Genomic DNA, 23,035 nt, shown 5'->3' on the forward strand with positions numbered 1-23,035 from the left:
GAACAGGGACAGGACAAGGGGAAACGGCCTCAGGCTGGGCCAGGGGAGGCTCAGCTTGGACAGCAGCAGGAATTTCTGCATGGAAAGGGTGCTCAGGCCTTGGCAGGGGCTGCCCAGGGAGCTTTGGAGTGCCCATGCCTGGAGGTGTCCAAGGAAGGGCTGGAGGTGGCACTCAGTGCTCTGGGCTGGGGACAAGGTGGGCATCGGGCACAGCTTGGACTCCATGGGCTGGGAGGGCTTTTCCAGCCTCAGGGATCCTGGCTTTCATGAAAAATACTTGATTGTTAAATCCCAAATATGCTTGGCTTTAGCTTTGGTGGTTAGTCCAGGACTGTATCTCTTGTAGGTCTGGTAGTCCTGAACCTGAAATGGGGAAGATGTAGAGAGACTCTTTACAAGGCCTGGAGGGCCAGGACACAGGGAATGGCTTCCCAGTGCCAGAGGGCAGGGCTGGATGGGATATTGGGAAGGAATTGTTCCCTGGCAGGGTGGGCAGGCCCTGGCATGGGGTGCCCAGAGCATCTGGGGCTGCCCCTGGATCCCTGGCAGTGCCCAAGGCCAGGTTGGACATTGGGGCTTGGAGCAGCCTGGGACAGTGGAAGGTGTCCCTGCCCAACTGGATGGGCTTTGAGGATCTCTCCCAACCCAATTCCAAGTCCAGCTCCCTCATCCTGCATTAAACCCCCATCTGTATTAAAGGACTTTTTCTGTGTGCAGCATATTTATGTTTTCATCTTCCTTTATTCCCTGCTGTATAAAATCCACCAGGACATTTTAAACATTCATAAATTGAGCATGTAAGCTTCTGAAATCCTGTGCTGCTTTTCCCAGGCAACAGAAAGTTCCCAATGAGCCATCTTTCTTTGGTTCTTGTGGAATTCTAGCAGTGTCTTAAGGTATTGGCTGTGTTCCATTGATAATATGGGATATTACCAGGCCTCAAATATTGAAAGTGTTTTCATGTGGAAATTTTCTCCCTGATGTTTCTTTTCGTAAGTCTTATCAATCCAATTAGTGTTTGGGCTGGTGCAGATTAAGAAATTATGCTTTTATGGTTCTCTCTTAGCAATAATTTGGTAGTTCTGCACACTGCAGGAGGGTTACAAAATCCCGGAGAGAACTGGCAGAATTTTTCAGGTATTCCCAAATTATTAAGTCCAAAGATCTGCAAAACATTAGGGCCAGTAACAATGCAAATGCATCTGCTTTAAATTTGCCCTTTAGTCTTTGGAAAAATAAAATTCACTTTCTTCTTGTCCATTAAAATTTCTTATGCTGATGATGGAGGTTTTTATTGCTTTCTTATCCACTTATTTATTTTCTAACGCACCTGCTTGGTCTTGACTGGTGTTTTAATTAACAACATTTGAGATTAATGTAATATTAAATGATCTCCACTGCATTAATTTGTAAATAAACCTCAGAGTTTATTGCATGCCTGGGAGGCGTTTACGGCTTCATGTTCTGCCAGCCATTATTAATTAAAATATGCAAATGCTGTTGTTTTTTCTGGGAGCCTGCAGAACAAATAGGGCCGTTAGCAGGGTCCAGTTATGTGCTGAACAAGGAGCTAACATGGAATTGTTGTGTGCAATTTATGGAGTCACTCCATGCCATTGATCTGGAAAAAATCAGGAATGGGTTACCCTTCTCCCTTGCCTTCAGTGGTTTTCTTCTGCATGTAAGAACTTCCTGTCCTTTGCTTTTAAAGAAAGCAGGAGTTTTTAAAAACGATGATTCGCTTTTCCCCCTTTGGTTTGTTTTTTTTTTTTAAGCATCTTGATTGAAGGTGGGTTTTCTGTGGGGATAAGGGGAAAATGAAATCAACTACAGCCAGCCTTTGATTTTCTGGCTTTCTGAGAGCCCCCGGCTTGTTATGAGCGAGTGCTCATAATGACCATTATGACCATAATGATACCCCTGAGATGACTTAATGTGAAGGGAGGGCAGGATGCCCTGCAGGGAAGGGAAAAGGAGGACAAAGGGCTAAAGACAGGAGCAACAATGGGATTCTGGTGATTTAGGATCAAGGCCAGTCCTCAGAGGTGCCAGCTCCTCATATTTGCTGCCTCCAGCGTTTGTAGCATTTTGTGTTCTTGGCTCAGACCCAGACTGTTCATAGCTTCAGACCAAGGAGATCCAAATTCCACCCACACCTCCCGTCACTCAGTACCACCCATGGAATTTAGAAACAGTTTTTCCAGTTTTCCCAGTCTGGCATTGATGTTGTGGATGGGAATATTGATCAGTGCTGGAAGAGCTGCACACACCCGTGCAGAGCTGAGTCAGTACTAACACTGCCCACTGCTGCCTGGCCTTCATTTTGATGATGGGTTTAATTCTTGCTTCCATTTGGAGACCGTGTTGTCGGGACTCCTTTGGGAAAATGTCCCATCAAGCAGTGGGAAAAGCCTTCACTGTGGCTCAGCTGCTTTATTGATCCACAGCTTCTGTCCTGCTCAGGAGAGCTGTTGTCCTGTTGGAAAATCAGATGAAATTGCTTCAGCATCCTTTTGTTCTAGAGAAATTTAGCTCGGTGTGATCCATCTGCACGTTGGCATCGCAGGGAAATTACAAATAATTTGGATATTTGGGGGTTTCTGGGAATTGTGCTCCACCTGCCTGGTCCGTGATTTCCCAGCTCGTTCCTCCATGAAGGATGCACCTTGTGCTTGCCCTCCAGCATTTTTGCCCTCTCAAAAAAACCCTCTGATGGCTTTGAGATGGCTCCAGCCCTTTTATACACCAGGATGGACTTTGCCAGGCTTGAATTTCAGCAGCTGATGTAAAGATGCTCTGTTTATGAACATCTTCTCTGCCTGACTCTTGCCCAGTTTTCAGCTGGAGTTTCTTCCTGGTTAATTTAGTCTGGAGCTGGGACAGGGGCAGTTTTACCTCTTTGACCTTCTCAATGTCGTCCCTTCTGCTTTTCGAACCACTCCTCAGGTTCCTTCTGTAGCTTAAACATTTCTTTGTTATCCTTTATGTTCTCTCCTCTTTCTATTCCAGTTTTGCCTTGCCTTTTCCTGACTTTGTCCCCATCGAGTTTTTCTTGCTTTTTCTTTGTTCTGATCCCTTCCATCTGACTTAGCCCCTATTTTATATTTGGCTAAGCCAAGTTGTTTTCTTGCTGCATTCCCTGCTCTGTCTGCACATTTAAATGGTTTGTGCTTCTGCTCTGAATTTTGGGGGGGTGTTTGAGTTGGGTTTTTTGTTCTTTTTCTTGGGTTTTTACCTCGAAAACTGCTTTGTAGATATCCAGCTCAAAGCTATGCAGCCCTCGATTGCTGTCTACAGCAACAACCTGACAGTAGCAGGGTCGAGCTCTTCCAGCCTCAAGTGGCCCCAGGAGAGACATCAAAAGTAGTTAATTCAACTTTTGAAAGGTTTTTTTTGCCACCTGATGGGTGAAATATCCTCATTTTGATGCTGTTAATGTCTGTTCTTAAAGGTCTTACCCTGATCTTCACCCCCCAAAAAGCAAATTATTGTGGAGGGTGAGTGCTGCAGTTGGAGCTCAGTGGAGCATCAGGCAAAGATTGGGATTCTGGTAAACACAGAGAGGGACCTGGATAAGAAGTGGAAATGAAGAATGGCAAGAAAGGAAACCAAAAGTTCAGTCTAATCAGTGTGGAGCTGCAGAACAATAGAAATTATTAAAGCCTGAATTTCATACTCATGCTGCTGGATGTAGCTGTAATTTGATCATTAGATAATTACTAATAATTAATAGTAATTATTATCCTCTATTCAGGATAGTGTCATTTCTGTGCAGCGTAAGAGTTCTGGTATGCTCCAGCTTTATCTTGAGTAGCCCGTCAATAATCAGAGTTGCCTTAGAAACAGGGATTGGTGTCATCCCTGTGGGAAACTTTCCTAAAACTTAATTCCCCAGTTTCTACGTGGAAGGGAAGAGAAGAAGCCTGTGCCACTGACTGAATTTTATCCTCTTTTTTCCTTCCCTAAAGGCTTTCGATAGAGAGGGCGACCCCATCAAATACCTCATTCAGAATGGAGATCCTCAGCAAGTTTTTAATCTCTCTCAAAGGTAAGCGGGAAACCCTTGGAAAACAGACTTGGAACTTGTCAGTCCAGGGAATGTGGGAGCTGAGGGAAAAGGGTTGTGCTCAGACACCTTCAGCTCCTCCTGCAAGGGGCTCTCAGCCATTGATGAGAGCTCTGGGAGCCAACTTCCACTCTGGGGTTTGTCACTGGCCACTGTTTGTTTATTTTAAACACTTCAGGTAGGGGAAACTCACTGAGGTGGAAAGATCCTATTTAAAAGAGCGGTCAGGGATTAATTAAAACCCTTTTACCTGTCAGCTCCTGGCTAAGACAGGGACAGTTTTCACTTTAATTTCTTGACTTGTTACACTTTAGCCTGTAGTGAAAAGCCTTTTGAGCATCGTTTGAAAACTGTCTTTTCCTTAAATTGAATTCCAACATAAATAGAGCGAGAAAGCGAGGGTTTGTTATGAAATTATGAACACCAGATTGGTCTGTGTCTGGCCCAGCACCCTTTTCTTTATTTTATCCATTATTAGGTGTAATTTACCTGTTATTAATTATTATTTGCAATCCCAAGTATCCTTTTCCTTGCCAAAGTAAGGGAGGGTGGTGAGCTGACTTCCCACAGTAAATGATGGGACAAAAGTAACCTGGGGCTTATTAATTCCTGGTGCAAAATAAGTCTAATTTGGTGTGAGGAAGAGGTTGGGAACCTAAACAACCAAACTTCCTGAGACAGGTTTGTATGTTCTGAGTGAGCTCTGGGTGATAAATCTGCCATTCATGGGGAATCAAATCCTTCAGGAAACAATGGGAATAAAGCTTTGACAATCCCAGCAGGTGCTGGTGCTCTCATTCACTAGGATTGATAAAAACTTGGCAGGTGAGGGAAGGGACAGCTTGGAGAGGGGACACTTTCCTTCACGGGGGTGGCCTGGGATTGGTGGAACACAGATTGATGTTGGGCTGCTGGTGCTATCCATGCCTTGGGACTGGACTTTTGTACGGATTCCCACCCAAGTGATGCAAGCAACCCTCTCCTTAACACGGAGAAACTCAGCCTGACCTCATCTGGCACCTTTAGAACTTGGATAATCTACAAGAGCTACGTGAGACATGCTCCAAAGAGGGGTCACAATGGTGGTAAAGCACCATTTTAGTACTTCAAACATGAATAATCCCACCTGGCTCTGTGAGAGATGCTCCAAAGGGGAGTTACAGTGGTAGTAAAGCACCATTTTTTGATTTTAACCTGAATAATCCCACCTGGCTCCATGAGAGATGTTCCAAAGGGGTCACTCAGTGAGTTGCTGTTTCAATAGTCCCTACTTAGCACGGCACCCTTCCTACCACACCATAAAATTCCTGGCAGTTCTCCACACCAGAGAGGCTTAAAAATACCTGTGGAAATCCAGGCCAGGCCCTGTCATGGAGATCCTCTGGAATCTGGGTCCATGTATTGTCCAGTTTGGGATGCAAGCAGGGTGGCCATAACCAGAAGCCAAGCAGTTAAAGGTGGTGTGTTAATGAATTCCCAGCTGGAATTCCTGCTCCAGCCCTCCATCCCCATCCTCTGGGACCCTTGGGGCACCTGACCCCCCCCCCCCGAGCCTTGCAGCCCTGACAAGCCTGAGCTCATTTGGGGTTCAGTGCTCTGCTCTGGCACCTCGTGCTAAAAAGAAAGAGTTCCTTGAAGTGTTTTCCCCTTCCTGTTCCTTTGGAAAAGGCTCTGTGCCAAGTTTCCTTCAGCCTTTTGCCTTTTTTTTCCCTGGATACTGAAATATGTTGATAATTAAAGAAGGATTAATATTAAATGAACATCTTTAATGTGAGGGGTGTAATGCTACAGGAATTTCTCTCAATTTTGGATGCTTGGAGGCCAAGGCAGAACCCATGACCAGGATTCTCTCTCCCTCTTTCTGGATTTTCGTTTGCCTTCCTGGGGCATCCAGTAAATCCCTGCGTAATTCCTGCCTGGCAGCACAAGGACTGGATAATCCCACTTTTACATCTCCCTACTCCATCTTTTTCCTCCTCAGTCTGAGGACTGGAGCAGGGTTTTGTTCTCCTTTCTCTGGCTCTGGAACCTGAGCACCACCTCTGGTAATTCCTTACCTCCTTACGTTCCCTGGAAAGCTGGGGTGTTAAAGGAATCGGAATCCTGGAGGAAAACACAGGGTATTGATCATTTAGGATATATAATTTAGGGTATTTATAATTCAGGATATTTATCATTTAGCCCGTCTTTTGAACGATGTTTGTCTATTGAAACAGACAGTCAAGTGCAATTTTTCCAGGGGTAAGAAGGAGATAAAAAAGGGGATATGGTAGAAAATATTGGAGAAGTGCACATGGATTGATGCAGGTCAGTGTTTGATGTCAATGTTTTATTCTCAGATCCACTTTGATATATTTTTTTAATTAATAATTTGCCACTTAAGTCTCTTATGTTTTATTTACTCTTCCTTCCCTCCCCTAAAATTTTTTTGTTCATATTTTATTGCAGTGTCTTGAACAAATGCTGAAAAATAGATGTTTCTATATAAAAGTAATATATCAAATAGGTTTAATTTAATTTACTAAATAGAATTAAATTATTAAATAAATTTCATTTATTAAATATATTGATTTATAGTCAAATCTTTATATATTATGATGGCTGATTGATTTGCCTTCTTGAGAGCTGTGTCTGTCTGCCAAACTAAGAATTTTTCTTAATCTAATTAAAGTCTTAATAATCAAATTATGATTAGTAACCCAATTATGACACTAAGCAACTATAATATATTTCAATAACTGTAAATTGGCAGATACAAAATATGGATCATGTTCTTTATTTGATCTATATATGGAATTTGTCTTTGGATAATCCATTTGTCCATTTGTCTCTGGATAATAATATAAATATCCGTACATGTGTACGGATTAATGATACATAACTATTATATTTATAATAACTATAGCTATAGATATCATAATATAATATATAACAATTATAGCTATATATTTTAAATAATAATATGTAGCTATATTTTTAAGTGTATATATTTATTATATATTATTTATTTAATATTATTTTATATATTTAGATTGTTTATATATATTTTATATCTATATTTATATTATTATTTTATATTATTTATATTATATATTTCTATATTATTTGTTATATATTTATATTATTTATACAGTATATATTATTATATAGTTGTTATTATTATATGAGATGTATATGAATATTACATTATTATAATATGTGGTTATATAGAGAATGTATATAAATAGACATATTTTTAATAAAATGTGGTTATCTATATAAAAAAATATATAAATATATGTAGAAACTCTCTCAGGTCTGTCCCTTTTTATGGTGTTGCACTTTGCCCTTTCCCTTTGGAGCATCATTTCCCCTGGAACAGGAATCCTCAGCATCTGGAATCCTGCTCTGGGAGGAGGAGGAGGAGGGTGCTGGAGGTTCCATTCTCCTCTCTCCAGGATCCAAGGCATGTCAGCTCCATATTCACTGGGTTAAAAACCATACACAAAATTCATTTACCACTGGTTTTTACCAACTTCCAGGGAAGTATTTTAGATCCAATGAAAATTTTCCTTTTTGGAGGAAGCTCAACCAGGACCATGAGCCCAAGTTTTCCTTGGATAACCACAAGGCAGATTGAATGGAGCACCTCCTGAAATATTCTTGAAATACTATTTTTCCCAGCAACCTTTCAATCCTAGGGCAGAATTGTGCTCCCACTCCCAGTTTCCACCAATTTCTGTGGTATTTATTGGACGGAACAGCTTCCCAGGAGGTGTTGGGATTTGTTTCTGTTGGAAAAAGTCTTGGCCTGGAACCAGTTTGCTGAGATCTTCTCTGAGACTAGGAAATTAGAGCAGGAACCCTGCAGAAATTTGAAATTTAGGGGGAAAACCCATTATTAGGTCCTGGTGTAACACATCCAAGTGTTCTGGAGAAGTCCAGCCAGGGAGACCTCCTGGTTTGGTGAGAATTTATGCTTTGGTTTGGATTTTCTGTTTTAATAAAACCTCTGCACAAGTCCCTGTTCATGCTCTGGGTCCTGAACATCAAATGTGGGTACAGCAAATAAAATTTAGAGCTTTGCCTGATCCCTGTTTGTGTCTGACCCATCCGCTGGCAATGGAATAGCACATGGGAAGTCACAGGATCTCCAGATCCCAGCTGGTGTGGATTTGGGGCTGCAAAATCTTGTGGTGTTCCACTTTTCTTAAGATATTTGGTGGAATTCCATGGGAGAAGCTGCCCAGGATCACTGTAATCCTGGATCCAAAGTTCTTAAATACCCTGCGGATTTAGGAGAGATGTCATTTTGTCACAGCCTTGCTCAAGTTCCAGCAGGCAAAATCCTGGGAATGAAATGTGGAGCTTTGGGACAGCTCAGGGCTCTGGTGCCAGCTCAGTTAAGCAGAGTTGAGCTTCTTTGTCAGTGAAGATTGTCCACACTGTGCCTTCCTTATCCTTCCTAGCACAAAAGTAATGACTCTGCAGTGGGGTCTTGTCCCTCTGGGTGGCTTTCAGACATCTGCAGGAGGGAATTAAATTGGAGGAAGAAATCCAAATATTTTATTTGTCAGCAGTTACAGGAATTTGCAATGTTTTCAAACCTTGTTTTATGTGGCTTCCAATTAACCGTTCTTTTGTTGTCCTTTTAAAATGGGCTTCAATAATCACAAGATCCCAACTCCCTGGCAGTGTCCAAGGCCAGGTTGGACATTGGGGCTTGGAGCAGCCTGGGACAGTGGAAGGTGTCCCTGCCCCTGGCAGGGGTGGCACTGGATGGGATTTAACGTTCCTCCCAACCCAAACCACTCTGGGATTTGTTTTCCACCACCCTTGTGCCTACAGCAATATTTAATTATTAGGGGATACTTGCAGCACTTACTCTGAAGTTACACAATGTGTAACTTTCCCCTGTAGCCTCTCCCTGAGGAGACTCACCCTGAAGTCTCTGTGTGTTGTATTCCCGGAGTTTCCTGCTCAGTCCTGCTGGATATCAGGACTCCTCAGTGATTGTCATTCTTTCTTCTCATTTATTGCAGCACTAATAGTAAAAATACTACATAAATAGGCTTTGATAATTAAATAAATAACTAAAGTGCAGCAGGAACAAATCGGGGTGCTGTGTTCAGTGCAGCTGTAGCTTTTGTAGTCTCGCTAGGCTGATATTTTGATCCAGGATTATCCCTGTATCCAAGTGGAGAGCATTAGGAATCGGCTCATGCTTTTTCTTGGCCTTCACCCACAGAAAGCCTAAAAGCTCCTACAAAGGGGAGCCGTGGTGTGAGCGAGGTGGTGGAGCTCAGGTGCTTGTAGACCTCTCCCAGCTGCCCTGGTAACGTGTCCTGCTTTTGTTTCGTTCCCAGCTCTGGCCTGCTGGCCTTGGGAAAGCCCCTGGACAGAGAGAGCACTGACCGCTACATCCTCATCGTCACAGCCTCGGACGGCAGACCCGACGGGGTGAGTGTCCTGGAGGTCTGGACAGCACAGGCCACCTCCACGTGGTCCAATTGTTGTGTGTTTTTCACGGATCTTGACCAAAAATATCTGAAATTTGGGAGTTTTCCTTTGGTTGGTGTGGGTGAAGCCTGCATGTCACTGCCTTTGATCACGGACAAAGGGATTTTGCTGCTTTGTGTTGTTCTTTAACAGCCCACATTTTGTGTATTCACAGATGTACTAGTTTGAAAGCAAACCAGCAGGAGATCCAAAGTCAGAATTACAATTTAACAGGAAAATTGAGATAAAGGCAATAGTAGACAAACACTGGCTTAACCTGACAGAGTCAGGATACGCCCTGACACCCTGTGGGTAGGGTGGTGGCAGCAGTCTGATTAAATGGTGGCTGCAGTCCTGTTGGAGTGAGGGATGTGGTCCTGTTGAAGTGGTGATCCTATAGTGAAGTCTGGTCCTTCTCTGGAGGTCCAGTGGTGATTATGGAGCTCTTGTCCTCTGGGAACCCAGTGGGCAGCACCCCTGTGCTGTTCCAGACCTCAGGTTATATCCAGGTGGGAATGCTTGGTCCCTCCCCCTGGGCGGAGCATCTCACAGAGGGATGATGTAGTTTTATGAGTCAGGCAGTGAGACTTGCTGGCCCATCAGCAGAAGATATCCCCCAGAGGGAGTTACCAGGGATGAGTCATGGAAGAGATAAAGAACCCAGCCCCACCTGCTTTAACAGCTTATGAAGATGGTGATGGAATACATACCTTTGGTTGCATCTTAAACTGTAACCTAAGAAAACAGATCTTCATCTTCTGTTTCTTCTCTGTGCTATGAAATACCTGCTCCTCTTCTTCCCTTCTCCCAGATGTAGAAGCTGTAGTAGTGATTTGCACTTCAGCCAACCCTTTTCCACAACAGACTGTCCAGCTCTCCAGAAAAATCTGGAAAAGTGCCACTTCTCTTTCAAAAACAACAATTTTTTTATCAGGAGCTATCTCCAAGTCTTGCATGTTTGCACTGATCCGTGACCCCACAACCAACCCCACCAACTGCTGCCTCACACTTGTGTTTAATATAACAAAATGGTGATTATTTTTTTCAATTTTCATATTATAAAATGGTGGACTATTTAAGGATATGTGGGTTTTGATCAAGCAGAGGCAATGGAATTATTTTTCCTGAAAGTTTGCAGCTGGACTGTGCAAGGTACCCGGGAATGCAGCAGCTCTGCCGTGGAATAATAGCACGGGATGGGGAGAAATCTCTGCACATCTGACCTTGCATATAAGGGCAGATCGAAAATATCTCTAATAATTAATAAATAACCAGGTAATGACCTGGGCTATTCTAGAAGGCTTTGAGATTGAAACAGAGACATCTCTGACATGTGGCTACAGAGTGATCATACAAATTCTGGGATTTGGACTTGTGCTCATCGTGGTAGAAGAAAACCTCGTTTATTTTTTCTATCCCATGCTCTTTTTAGCTTCTTCACCTTACAAGCTTTGCCTTCCTGCTCAGGATTTACTCAGAATTTCTCCCCACACCCCAAAATACTGAGGAAGTTTACAGCCTTTGTATGACTTAATGGCAACATGGAGTAATTATAACATTATAATTATTATAATTAAAATAAGTCTACACCTTTTCCATGAAAAATCTGGTTACAGTTGTTTTGGTAATTCATCTTAATACTTCTGGGTTTGTACCTTGTAAACTGCTTTCAAAGCTGCGAGTTCAGTGGTTTTGATCTCAAACTTCCAGCTGGGAAATCTGAAGATATAAATTAAAGACTTGCAGGTTGGTTCAGGCTGTGTTATACTCCTGAAATACTCTCTGGGGTGTAAAAAAAAAAAGGGGACTGAAAAGCTCCTTCCTCTTCCTTTCATCTAGAGGGAGATTCATTCGCTTTGCCCTGGGATTAAGGGGCCAGCAGATTAATTCCAACATTCCAAAGGTGATAGTTGGGGTTTTGAAAGGAAATCCTGTTAATCATGGCATGCTGCTTAGCAGAAAATAGTTGTATGTGAGCTGAGATATGGTGTTTGAAGCTCTGCTCCGGGAAATCCACCCCAAATAAACCATGGAGGGCTCCTTTAGAGTTGTCCCTGGACTGGGCTGTTGAACCCCTCTTGAAGGTCTTGTTACTTGGTGCGACAACAAAATCCACTTTAAGAAATCCACCCCCTGCTATCTCATTATCTCCTTTCCTCCCTCAATCCCACTGGCAGGGACCAGGGAGCTTTGGAGTGCCCATGCCTGGAGGTGTCCAAGGAAGGGCTGGAGGTGGCACTCAGTGCTCTGGGCTGAGGATCAGTCACAGCTCGGGCTTGATAATCTTGGAGATCTTTTCCAACCTCATTGATTCTGTGACTCTTATGATTCCATACCAGATTTTTTTCCCTGGAATTTTGCAGCTGCAGGTGTGTGTGAATTGCTCTCAGGGTGAAACGTGGGCACACTCTGTAGCTTGAGCGTGTTCCTTCTGCCTGGTTTGGGGTTTTTGTCACTGTCCCTTACCTGCCCATAGCTGCTTTCTGCACTTCCTATTTTCTCTCAGTGGTGGGGCACCGTTCTTTTTAAGATTGTCCAGCAACTCAGTTGACCAAAGCTTCTGGTGCCAGCACTGGAAAGGGTTAAGAGTTGGGCTTGCCAGGATTGCAAATAAGGCTGGATAAGCTCCTTCGCTTTCATTTTACAAACAAATTGATGAAACAAGGCAGCTCAACCAAGCCACTAAATCTCCAGGCCTTTTCCGTGCCAGGAAACAGTGGGTGTGACTGCTTTGCAAGGCTTCCTTGTGTCTTTGCACAATTCCCTTGATTTGCAGCTCTTCTGGATGTTCTCCCTGCTGGTTGACAGGCCCCTCCTCCTGGAGGAGGGGCAGGACTCGCTCAAAGTTCCCGGCTGGTACCGTGCCAAACCCTTCTGAGGACACGGCTGTTCGATCCAAGCAGTCAGTGCCATTTCATGGAGGAGTTTTGCTTTTTAACTAGTTTTTCTCATGAAGCAAGTGTCTTTTTAGGAGAAAAAAAAAGATTTCTACAATTACAAAACCACTGCTCCCCAAGCTCATTCACCTGCTGCTTGTCATCCAGCTCTGCTTTTTGTGAACAATTCCATTAGTGCCTACAGAAGACCAGTGATGTCACCGGATGCCTTGTTGCAGTTTGCCTAAAATCCTCAAATTAATTCCCCAGGCAGGTACAATGTCATTTAAATCCCATTTACATATTTTAGCTGGTAACACATCCAACCTGATCCCTTTCCATCCAACATGAAACCAGCTATTAGAGTCAAACCTACTAAAAGTCAGCTTTTGGATTTTATTTGCTGTATTTGCTTGGGGTTTTTTTAAATTTGAAAGGCATTCAAAGGAAAAAGACTTTACTGGTGTGGGCGTTTTTTGTTGTTATTGTTATGGGGTTTTTTTCAATTAGATGTGGTAGTTTCACCCTGCTCAGATGCCACCAAAGCTGCTCTGTCACTGCCCTCCTCAGCTGGACTGGGAAGGAAAATATAAGGAAAGACTCAGGAGTTGAGATAAGGACAGAGAGAGATCCCTCACCAAACATTGTCATGGGCTAAATAATGCGGGGAAATTGATTGATTTTATTACCCACAAAATCAGAGCAGGATAATGGGAAGTAAAACAAATCTAAAGAACATCTTCCCACCACCCCTCCCTCCCTCCCTCCCTCCCTCCTGGGCTCTCCCTCCATCCCTCCAGCGGCACAGGGAAATGGGAATGGGGGTTCATGTTGTTTGTGCTGCTCATGTTGTCTCCTCCTCAGGGGAGGACTTGGAGTCGTTCCCCTGCTCCAGTGTGGGGTCCATCCCACAGGAGACAGTTCTCCATGAGCTGCTCCAGCATGAGTCCCTCCCATGGGCTGCAGCTCTTCATGAACTGCTCCAATGCGGATCCACTTCCATGGGGTCAGTCCTTCGGGAACAGGCTGTTCCAGTGTGGGTCCCCCAGAGGTCACAAGTCCTACCAGCAAACCTGCTCTAGCATGAGCTTCTCTCTCCATGGATCCACATGCTCCAGTGTGGGCTTCCCATCTCTCTCAGCATCCCCCTGCTCCGGTGTGGGCTCCTGCAGGAGCTGCAGGTGGATCTCTGCAGCCTCCATGGGCCGGAGGGGCACAGCTGCCTCCCCATGGGCTTCCCCATGGAATCTCAGGGCAATCCCAGTTCCGGCACCTGGAGCAGCTCCTGCCCCTCCTCCTGCCCCACCCTGGATGTCTGCAGAGCTGTTCCTCTTCCATGTTCTCACCCTGCTCTTCTCTGGCCACAATTAAAACTGCACAATGACTTTTTTCCTTCTTAAATCAGTTATCCTAGAGGCATCACCACCACCTCTGCCTTGGCCAGCAGTGGGTCCATCCTGGATTTCCCAGAGTTGGGTCTGTTGGAGCTTCCAGCAGCTCCTCAGAGAATCCACCCCTATAACCCCTCACTACCAGAACCTTGCCACACAAACCCAGTCTAGGAGAGCTTTCCTCCTCAGTTACAACATGGAAAATGGCATTTGTACATTTCTGTGGCTTGGTTTTGTAAACCACAGTCATAGGATCACTGGATAAATTCCAGTTGCACAGGATCTCAAGAGCTGATACTCCTCAGACACTGCCAATTTAAATGTGGTTATTTAATCCATACCTTTCAAGTATAAAGATGCCCTAAAAGCCCTCACAGAGTGCAAAGAAGGAAACATTTTTATTGGGCTTTCATACTCACCTAAGTAAGTTCACTGTTTGTAGTTTTAGCCAGTGATCCTGGTTCAGAAATTGGAACCAGCACTCCAGATTTTCATGATCCACAATATTTCCCAGCCAAACTCTGTGTGAACAAAGATTTTTTAGCCATTATGACATGAAAGCAAAGGGGCAAAACCTCTGCTCATGAATTTTTAAATAGTGTATAAAATACTGGAATCCCTCAGCTGGGAAAGGTTGCTATGCTTGGAAATTGTTGATGCTTTCAGGAAGAGATTTATCCCAGGCGGCTTTGAAAGCTTTTTGTCTCAAGGTGATGACTCTCTTGTCCTCATAAAACCAGGGATGTTTTTCTCCATGGAGATAAGCAAGGCTCACTGGGCACCTCCAGCCCTGACAGGATCTTCCTTGGCCCAGGGAGACACATTAAAATGCATCTTTCTTCCCATTCTGGTGTGTCCAGGAGTTTGGAGGACAGCAGGACACCTCCCACATGAGCTTATGCTTCTGCTTGGGGTCCAGCAGCCCCAGCCCCACCCTTCTGGGGAGCAGTGTTTCCTCTGGATGCCTTTCCTGTACTTATGGAGATCACAGAATCCTTAAAGTTGGAAAAGACCTCTGAGATCATCAAATCCAACCATCGGCCAGCTCCACCACTAAACATGTCCTCAAGTGCCACATCCACACGTGTCTTGAACACTTCCAGGCATGGGGACTCCACAACTTCCCTGGGAAGCTGTTCCAGTGTTTTGCAATGCTTTTGGGGAAGAAATTTTTCTCCATATCCAAGCTAATCATCCCCTGGCACAACTCGAGACTGTTTCCTCTCATACTGGAGAAGACATCTCACTATTGCCTTTCCAGACCCACCAGTTCCTGGATTCTTCATTTTTAGGGACAGGACTTCTTTCCTCCACAGCTGCAACCAGGGCAGGCCAGTGCTCTGTGCCTCCCTAAAATCCGTGGCATATTGGAGTAGTACACGGATACAATGTGGTATTGGTTCTCCTTTTAGAGGACTCTGTATCCAACCCCCATCATCATCATTATCATCTACAAAGTCTGTTGAGCTCATTTTTGCATTTGGAAAGTCTGTGGTCCCACACACCTGAATTCTTGGGGGGGTTTAAGGTTTTTGGCCTTTTTTCTTGCTCCTTTTTCTGTGTCATTACCAAAGGTTTAACCTTAGAGAGGTTTGACAACACTGCTGTGGCACTGAGTAGCTGAGGTTTCTCTTTTCTAAGCCCCAAGGCTGATTTAACTCATTCATGTGGTGTGGTGACAGTCATGGTGACACCATTTGACTTTGGGGGACTGCTAATTCCATCAAAATTAATCCAAAATTATGCCCTCACCCAGCACCACAGCTTTCCATGGAGTGGGGTGGCCTGGTTGCCACCTTTTCATCACTTTTCTGTTCCCTGCCTTGGAATGCTTTTGCTTGCTTAAAATGCTCGGCAGTGGTGCCCAAATTATTGTTGTTCTGAGTTATGACCTGGAGCATTAACAGGCTTGTAGGTTTTCCCGGGAAAACATGCCCTGTCACCATTAACAATCCGACACGACAAACAATTAAGGATGCATTAATTGAGCAGGCAGGAAAATGCTTTTATTTCCCGAGTAATGAGCTTTTAGCTGTAGATGGGCAGAGTGGCGTGCGAAGGAAAAAACACATTCCAAGCTCAAATTGTGTTCACGAATTGAGGGGTGTTTGGATGTGTTTTCAAGGTGAGAGAGAATTCCTGTCTTCACCTTTCAGAGGGAGACGTTTGAAATAAATACACATGGCTTTTGTCAGAAGAAAGAAAAAGCCTTCTGTGCTCTTGATTTTTGGCTTGTGTGTGTCAGTCGATTTAGAGAGATGAAACAGGAACTCCATTGTGTTTTCTTAGCATGTCTTGTGTGACGTAAGGGCAATTCCAACCTCCAAATACAAATGTCTCATCCTGAAAATACTCAGCCAGCACTGCAGAAATGGGATTTTCTGCCTGGCAAAGCAGAGCAGCTCAGTGCCTAGGCTATAAATCCATTCAGGAATTAGGAATTAGGTGCTCTTAAAAGTTATCAACCATCCAGGGTGTGTTCCCAACCTCCAGCTCCAAGCTCCCTTTTTAACGTGGTGGAAGGAGCACAAGGGTGCGTTGTGGTCATGATCTCTTTAGGCTACTCAGAAATTACTGGCAGGGTTCAAATTCATCTTTTTGTCTTAGAAGATTCAACCATCAGGCCATCAAACGCCATTGGAAGCCCAGGAGAAGCTGTTGTCCATCCAGCTGTTCAGGGTATATCCCAAGATTCACTGGATTGGGAAGATCAGAGGGGACCTGGCTCTGGGAGGGTTTCTCTGAAAGCCATGAATCCAAGATCCATCCTCTTAATCTGACTGTGCCCATTCCTTCTGCAGTGAACACTTCAGGGAAAAACAGGGATCGTTTTAGCCCTGCAGAGTCTAGGAATGGCTTGGGGCCACATTTCCTGAGGAGACAGAGGTACCATCAGATGACCCTTAGGAGACAGAACCCAGTGCTCTAGCCCTGAAGGCAGGGATCAAACTGGATGCAGAACTCTGCTGTTCCTCAAAGGTCATGGGAAGAAGCAACAGTTGAAAAGTACTGAAAAAAAGTACTCAGGGAACTGAGGGAACCTAAAGAAGCCTCATCTCCTCCTGGGACGGTGCGCAGGCCCTGGCACAGGGTGCCCAGAGCAGCTGGGGCTGCCCCTGGATCCCTGGCAGTGTCCAAGGCCAGGTTGGGCATTGGGGCTTGGAGCAGCCTGGGACAGTGGAAGGTGTCCCTGCCCATGGCAGGGCTGGCACTGGATGGGCTTTAAGGTCCTTCCAACCCAAACCATTCCAGAATTCTGTGACTTGAGTGCATTGTGTTTTATCCTGGAAGTCAGACTTGGGGATTTTGGCTATCTTAGAAGATCATTAATAATTCTGAGCCTCTGTCTCCCATGACACTTGAATTAATTCCCTTCCTTAGAGCAAACAGGTAGCCCTGGATCAAGGTAATTTAAATAAAGATTTACTTCTTGAGTAGCAGACAGAGAATTCATTAATTACAGTAATTTTTCTGTTACTCCTTGGAATATTACCTGTCTCTACTTCACATGAGTTCCATTATCCAGCAAGAAGGAAGCAAGAAGAAATATTCCTACATACATGAAAGGGAGCAATATACACAGATCCATGATTTGATCTTCCTCCTCTAAAGAACTTCTCAAATTATTTTATTTCCAAGCTGTAATTAGAGACACTGCCTATCTTTCTTTTCCTGACAAGCTCTGTATTTTGTATAGGAAATCTTTACAAATTCCAGCTGATCTGTGAATTCCAGTTTGCATGAGAGGAATTTGTCCAGCCAGATTTCCTCCTCTTGGAGAGAAGGGTTTTCTTCCTGCAGCAGCTCTTTTATTAGGGCAAGCTTTAGGAGCCTCCCAAACATTCAGTGCTTGTGTGGCTTAGCATGGATAATGTTCCCTATGAAGGCCTTGATTCCATGTGCTAAAACAGAAGGGGTGAATTAAGGAATTCTCATAAAGCAATAGATTGACCACAGTTTTCAATCCAAGATTTGAGGCAGATTGTAATTCCTAAATAAGGGATACAAATGAATAAATTCTCATTAAGAGGAAGTTGAGGGGAGACCTTGTGGCTCTGCACAAGTCCCTGACAGGAGGGGGCAGCCGGGGGGGGTCGGGCTCTGCTCCCAGGGAACAGGGACAGGACAAGGGGAAACGGCCTCAGGCTGGGCCAGGGGAGGCTCAGCTTGGACAGCAGCAGGAATTTCCCCATGGAAAGGGTGCTCAGGCCTTGGCAGGAACAGGCACTCATGATGGTTGTGGAGTCCCCATGCCTGGAGGTGTTGAAAGCCATACAGATCTGGCAGTCGGGGACATGGGCCAGTGGTGGCCTTGACGGTGCTGGGGAAGGGTTGGACTTGCTGGTGTTGGAGGGCTTTTCCAACCTAAACAATTCCATGTGTTTGTCAAGGATGTTCCTTCAACGTCCGTGATTTTCTCCTGCTTTCCCCATGAAGTACTCATATTTCCTGTTATCTTTTGGGATGTGTGAGCAGTTTTCATTTTGGGAGTTTCCCTTTGGGCTTTATTTTGGTGTTTTGACAGTTTTTCTCTTTGTCTTGTCTCCAGGCTTGTTGGGATTTTTTCTCATTAGTGTAATTATTGACAAGCTCCAGAATTACTCTTCTCTTCACCTCAGGGTCTTGCCTCCAAAATTTCTTTGCAGTCCAGCTGGCAATTTCCTCTTTATAGCTTGGAGAGGTGGAGAGGGCTAGGAGATACTTTTTTCAAACTTCTCATGGAAAGAAAGAAGGTCTGCAAACAGAATAATGGAATTGTTAGTTCTATCACCACTCAAATAGCGTTTTCTTGAGATGAATATCAATAAATCCTGATACGTAGATCAGCAGCATTGTTTACCATTTCTTTTTTGATCAAATAAGGGCTTCGCCTCCGATTTTATTATTTGCAAACTCATTATCTCTCAACATGACAGGTTTGTCTTAGAGTTTGTCCGAATTAATAAACTTGCCCGACATCAGAGCTAAGAATGTTTCCTCTCCAAGGCACAGAATGCTCTCATCAATTCCCAACTTCAATTTAAATGACAAGGCACAAAGAAAATAAGAACAAAGTGGAATTTCCTTCAAATTTATCATCCATAGCATTTATCAGGGCCTGGCATCCTTAGGATTTGTGCAGGCGATGTAAATTTTATAATTATTGCTTAGGGAAGAATTATCTAGGTAAGAGCTATTTGAGGGCCCCTAAGAAAGACATAAATTGCTGCTGTGGGTCTTTCGTTTGAGTTATGTTTATTATAAAAGAGAAGTAAGCAGGGTTTCTGCAATAATGAATAGGAAATGCCTGATATGAGGCTGAGATGGTTTTTCCCCTGGTTGAATTTCCAGAAGTAGGTTTAGGATTCCTTTCCCAACCCTGCTTGATGATTCTGTTGTAGAAAAGCCTTGTTTTAAACCAGCCAAAGCAGTTTTTAAACCTTCCTGTGTTGGATTTTACAAGGGGTAGAGGGAGGGGGAATGGTGTCACAGTGCCAGAGGGCAGGGATGGATGAGATATTGGGAAGGAATTGTTCCCTGGGAGGGTGGGCAGGCCCTGGCACAGGGTGCCCAGAGTAGCTGGGGCTGCCCCTGGATCCCTGGCAGTGCCCAAGGCCAAGCTGGACACTGGGGCTTGGAGCAGCCTGGGACAGTGGGAGGTGTCCCTGCCCATGGCAGGGCTGGCACTGGATGGGCTTTAAGGTCCTTCCAACACAAATTGTGATTCCATGATCTTTATGTGACCTTAAAGCCCATCCAGTGCCACCCCTGCCATGGGCAGGGACACCTTCCACTGTCCCAGGCTGCTCCAAGCCCCAATGTCCAGCCTGGCCTTGGGCACTGCCAGGGATCCAGGGGCAGCCCCAGCTACTCTGGGCACCCTGTGCCAGGGCCTGCCTACCCTTCTGTACTTTCTGATCCAGTGTCAGGCTGAAAAGAGATTTTGGTTTATCCCTGAACACAGGCAATGATTATTTAGTCAATGGGATTTTGGTGTCTGGTGACTTTTCCCTGATTCCCAGCAGGGATGATGATGTTGTTCCTGATCCTGCTCTGTGCTGCAGTTCAGGAGAAGCCCCTCTAATTCATTCTGGTTGTCAAATAAAGGCTATTTCAGAACAGCACATCAGCCCGAGGCTGGGAGCTTCAACAAATCTTTGGAGCCATCTAATGGGGATATAAAAACTCTGATTTTGGTTAATAATCTTTGATCACAGCACTTTGTGATGGTAATGGCAGAAGTTCGGCTCTCAAAGACACACAGGTGACTCCCACTTCGTGTTGGAGGTGGGCATTGCTGAGATAACAGTGAGATAACAAACGTTTCCTGTATTCAGGTGAAATGGGGTTTTGGAGTAATCCCATTTCCTTTCTCAGTTTCCGAGTCTCTTACTGATTTGAAGGAAGAAAACCCAGGGGTGTTGCTGCTAACCCAGAGTCTGCTTTGAATGCTCCTTGTGGTTTCACCCACTTTTGATCATTTGCTAAATTGTGATTAATAAAAAGAGAAGATTATTTGAAGTATTGGTCTTACTACAGTGAATTCTGAATCCATTCACATCTGATCATTTTCTAAACTGTGACTAATAGAAAAAGGGGGTTACTTGAAATGTTGCTCTTCTTACAGGATCTTATTTCTGCACCCTTGTGAGTTTAGCAAGAAAATTTTGTAACATTTTCAAAACTGATTTTCCTATTTGCCATCTCAAGAAGGCAGTTTTTTCCCTTGCAAAATATTATTTCTTTGCAAAAAGTCTTGTCTTTTAAATTCAGAAGTGAATATTTAAACATGACAAGTGGAGCACCGGCCTGGGTGTGTTGGCTGGCAGGGAGGGTGCTTAAGATGAGTAAAGAATGTGAAAAATACTGAAAATCCTTAAATAAGAGTTGGAAAACAATTCCAAACATTCCTTTTCCTTTTTCCCTGTCTTTCTCCTTCTAAAGTCCTCTCAAAGAGAAGAAATGCTGCAGATGATCAACCCCAGCCTGTGAAATTACCTGGAATGACAAGAAATCTTTTCCAAATGGGAATTCCTGCCTTAAGCCATTGTTATTTAACACCACGTTGCCTCAGTTTATTAAATGTAAGGCTGTTTATTTCCCTGAATTTCATGGAATTGAGTTCCCTTTGGAAAAGCTGATTTACATTCAGTGTGCATCACAGCAGAGCAAATGTTCTGGAGTGGCTTTTGTGTGGACAACAGGGTAGAAAGTGCATTTCCCTTACGGAAATGGAATGTGGGAATGGCAGTTTCAGGAACAATGAGCAAATAACTTGGGGCTCAGCAAGCAGCAGCTGCCAGCCTGGAAGCACCTTGTGCTGGCTTGGTTCAAAAATCCTCTGGATTTGTGACCTTTTAAGTAGAAAGGAGTTATTTTATGGAGCTTTGGGGATCTCATGAAGGTATACCAGCTGTGTCTGGAGCTGGGAAGAGCCTGATTCCAACAGCAGTAGTGCACCAGGAGGTGCAGGTCTCCATTCAGACTTTTTGGTTGGGGTTTTGGTTTGGTTTTTCCTTTGTTTCTTGATTTTGCTGTTTTGGGGTTTTTATTAAGGGAAGATGGTTTCTTTATGAAGCCTGTGAGGTGCCACTTTCAAACAGGTTTGTTGTGCCTAAAGCAAGGGGTTTCTTCTGGGGTCACATCTCCGCTGTGTGATTTCTGTGACTGTCCTGTCATAAACATTTCATGGAATCATGGAATTGTTACGGTTGGAAATTACTTCCAAGGTCATCAAGTCCAAGCTGTGACCAGGAACTACTGTGCAACTAAACCATGACTGCCAAGTGCCACTTCTCTCACTTTTTAAACACTTCCAGGCATGGGGACTCCACCACTCACCTTTTAAGCCTGTCCCAAAGCTTGAGCACCCTTTCCATGCAGAAATTCCTGCTGCTGTCCAAGCTGAGCCTCCCCTGGCCCAGCCTGAGGCCGTTTCCCCTTGTCCTGTCCCTGTTCCCTGGGAGCAGAGCCCGACCCCCCCGGCTGCCCCCTCCTGTCATGGATTTGTGCAGAGCCACAAGGTCCCCCCTGAGCCTCCTTTGCTCCAGGCTCAGCCCCTTTCCCAGCTCCCTCAGCCCCTCCTGGGGCTCCAGCCCCTTCCCAACTCCGTTCCCTGCCCTGGACACGCTCCAGCCCCTCCAGGGCTCTCTGGCCAGGGCGGCCCAAATTTCCCTCAGCAGAGTTTGATGGAAAGTATCAGAAGGCACAAGATGGATTTAAGATTTTAACATTTAAAATTTAAGATTTAAGACACTGAGTTGGATGAATTGATGTAAAAATCAATATATTGAACACAACAATTTCTGAAATACAACAACATGGGGTTTTGGTCTGGAGCTGTCAGTCTGTGGGAGCAGAGAAAAGGGATGTGACTCAAGCCAACAAAGTATTTCCCTCTCCACCTGTTCAGTCATGAGAGAAAATCTCCACAGGTAGCACAGACATATTTTGTTGGCATTTTATATTAAATACAGTTGATTCTGCTGTTCCCACCTCCTGGGATGTTAAAATTGGGCTGCAAAGCAGAACATGAGGGTGGGGTGGGGGAAGGATGGCACAGGAGGGTGACACAGGATGGTTGTACCACCTCATCAGCTCAGTTATTAATCACTGTGGCATATTTTGATTGATAAATCACTGAATTTCCTTTTCACATCCTGGCAAATTTTGGTATTTCCAGATTTTCCCCCCACTCACAACAAAAACTCCTGAATCCTTAAAATAATGTATAAAAAAGAAAAATATCTGGTATTTATCATGCATCTAACATATGAGTCAGTCTTGAGCTTTTTCTGTCTTCTAAAAATTCCAAATAAACTCTTGAAATGCTTCCTTTTTCACAAAAACGTGTTAAAAAACATTGATAACCTGCTTACCTGTGATTCTGTCTAATAAGTAACAGTAGGGTTTTCACCTGGGAAGCTGTAGAATAAAGAGAATTTCTTCCAAATGTTCTTTTTCTGCCTAGACCTCGACTGCCACTGTCAATATCGTGGTGACAGATGTCAATGACAACGGACCAGTTTTTGACATGTTTCTGCCCAAAAACCTCTCTGTGCAGGAAGAGGAAGCCAATGCTTTTGTTGGTCAAGTAAGGGTAAGTCATTAAAATTGTTTATTTTAGTACCCAAATTGTCCAGACCATGAGGAAAGTGCACAAAATAATCGTGCCTTAAACAAAAACCCATCCAAGTATCTCAGGTTTAAATGCAAACTCTCCATTCGTGGCTACAAATTCACAT

At 44.3% G+C, this 23,035-nt stretch overlaps 1 protein-coding gene across 1 annotated transcript in view; it reads left to right on the forward strand.

Annotated features, from left to right (window-relative positions):
- Positions 1 to 23,035, forward strand: part of PCDH15 (protocadherin related 15) — a 314,817-nt gene that overhangs the window by 184,302 nt on the left and 107,480 nt on the right. Inside the window, exons 16-18 of the mRNA XM_069018835.1 lie at positions 3,969 to 4,048; positions 9,412 to 9,505; positions 22,762 to 22,890. Coding sequence (XP_068874936.1) covers positions 3,969 to 4,048; positions 9,412 to 9,505; positions 22,762 to 22,890 — 303 coding nt within the window. The remainder of the gene's footprint in view (positions 1 to 3,968; positions 4,049 to 9,411; positions 9,506 to 22,761; positions 22,891 to 23,035) is intronic.

Source organism: Aphelocoma coerulescens, chromosome 6 (genome assembly GCF_041296385.1).
Source record: "Aphelocoma coerulescens isolate FSJ_1873_10779 chromosome 6, UR_Acoe_1.0, whole genome shotgun sequence".
Lineage (NCBI taxonomy): Eukaryota > Metazoa > Chordata > Aves > Passeriformes > Corvidae > Aphelocoma > Aphelocoma coerulescens.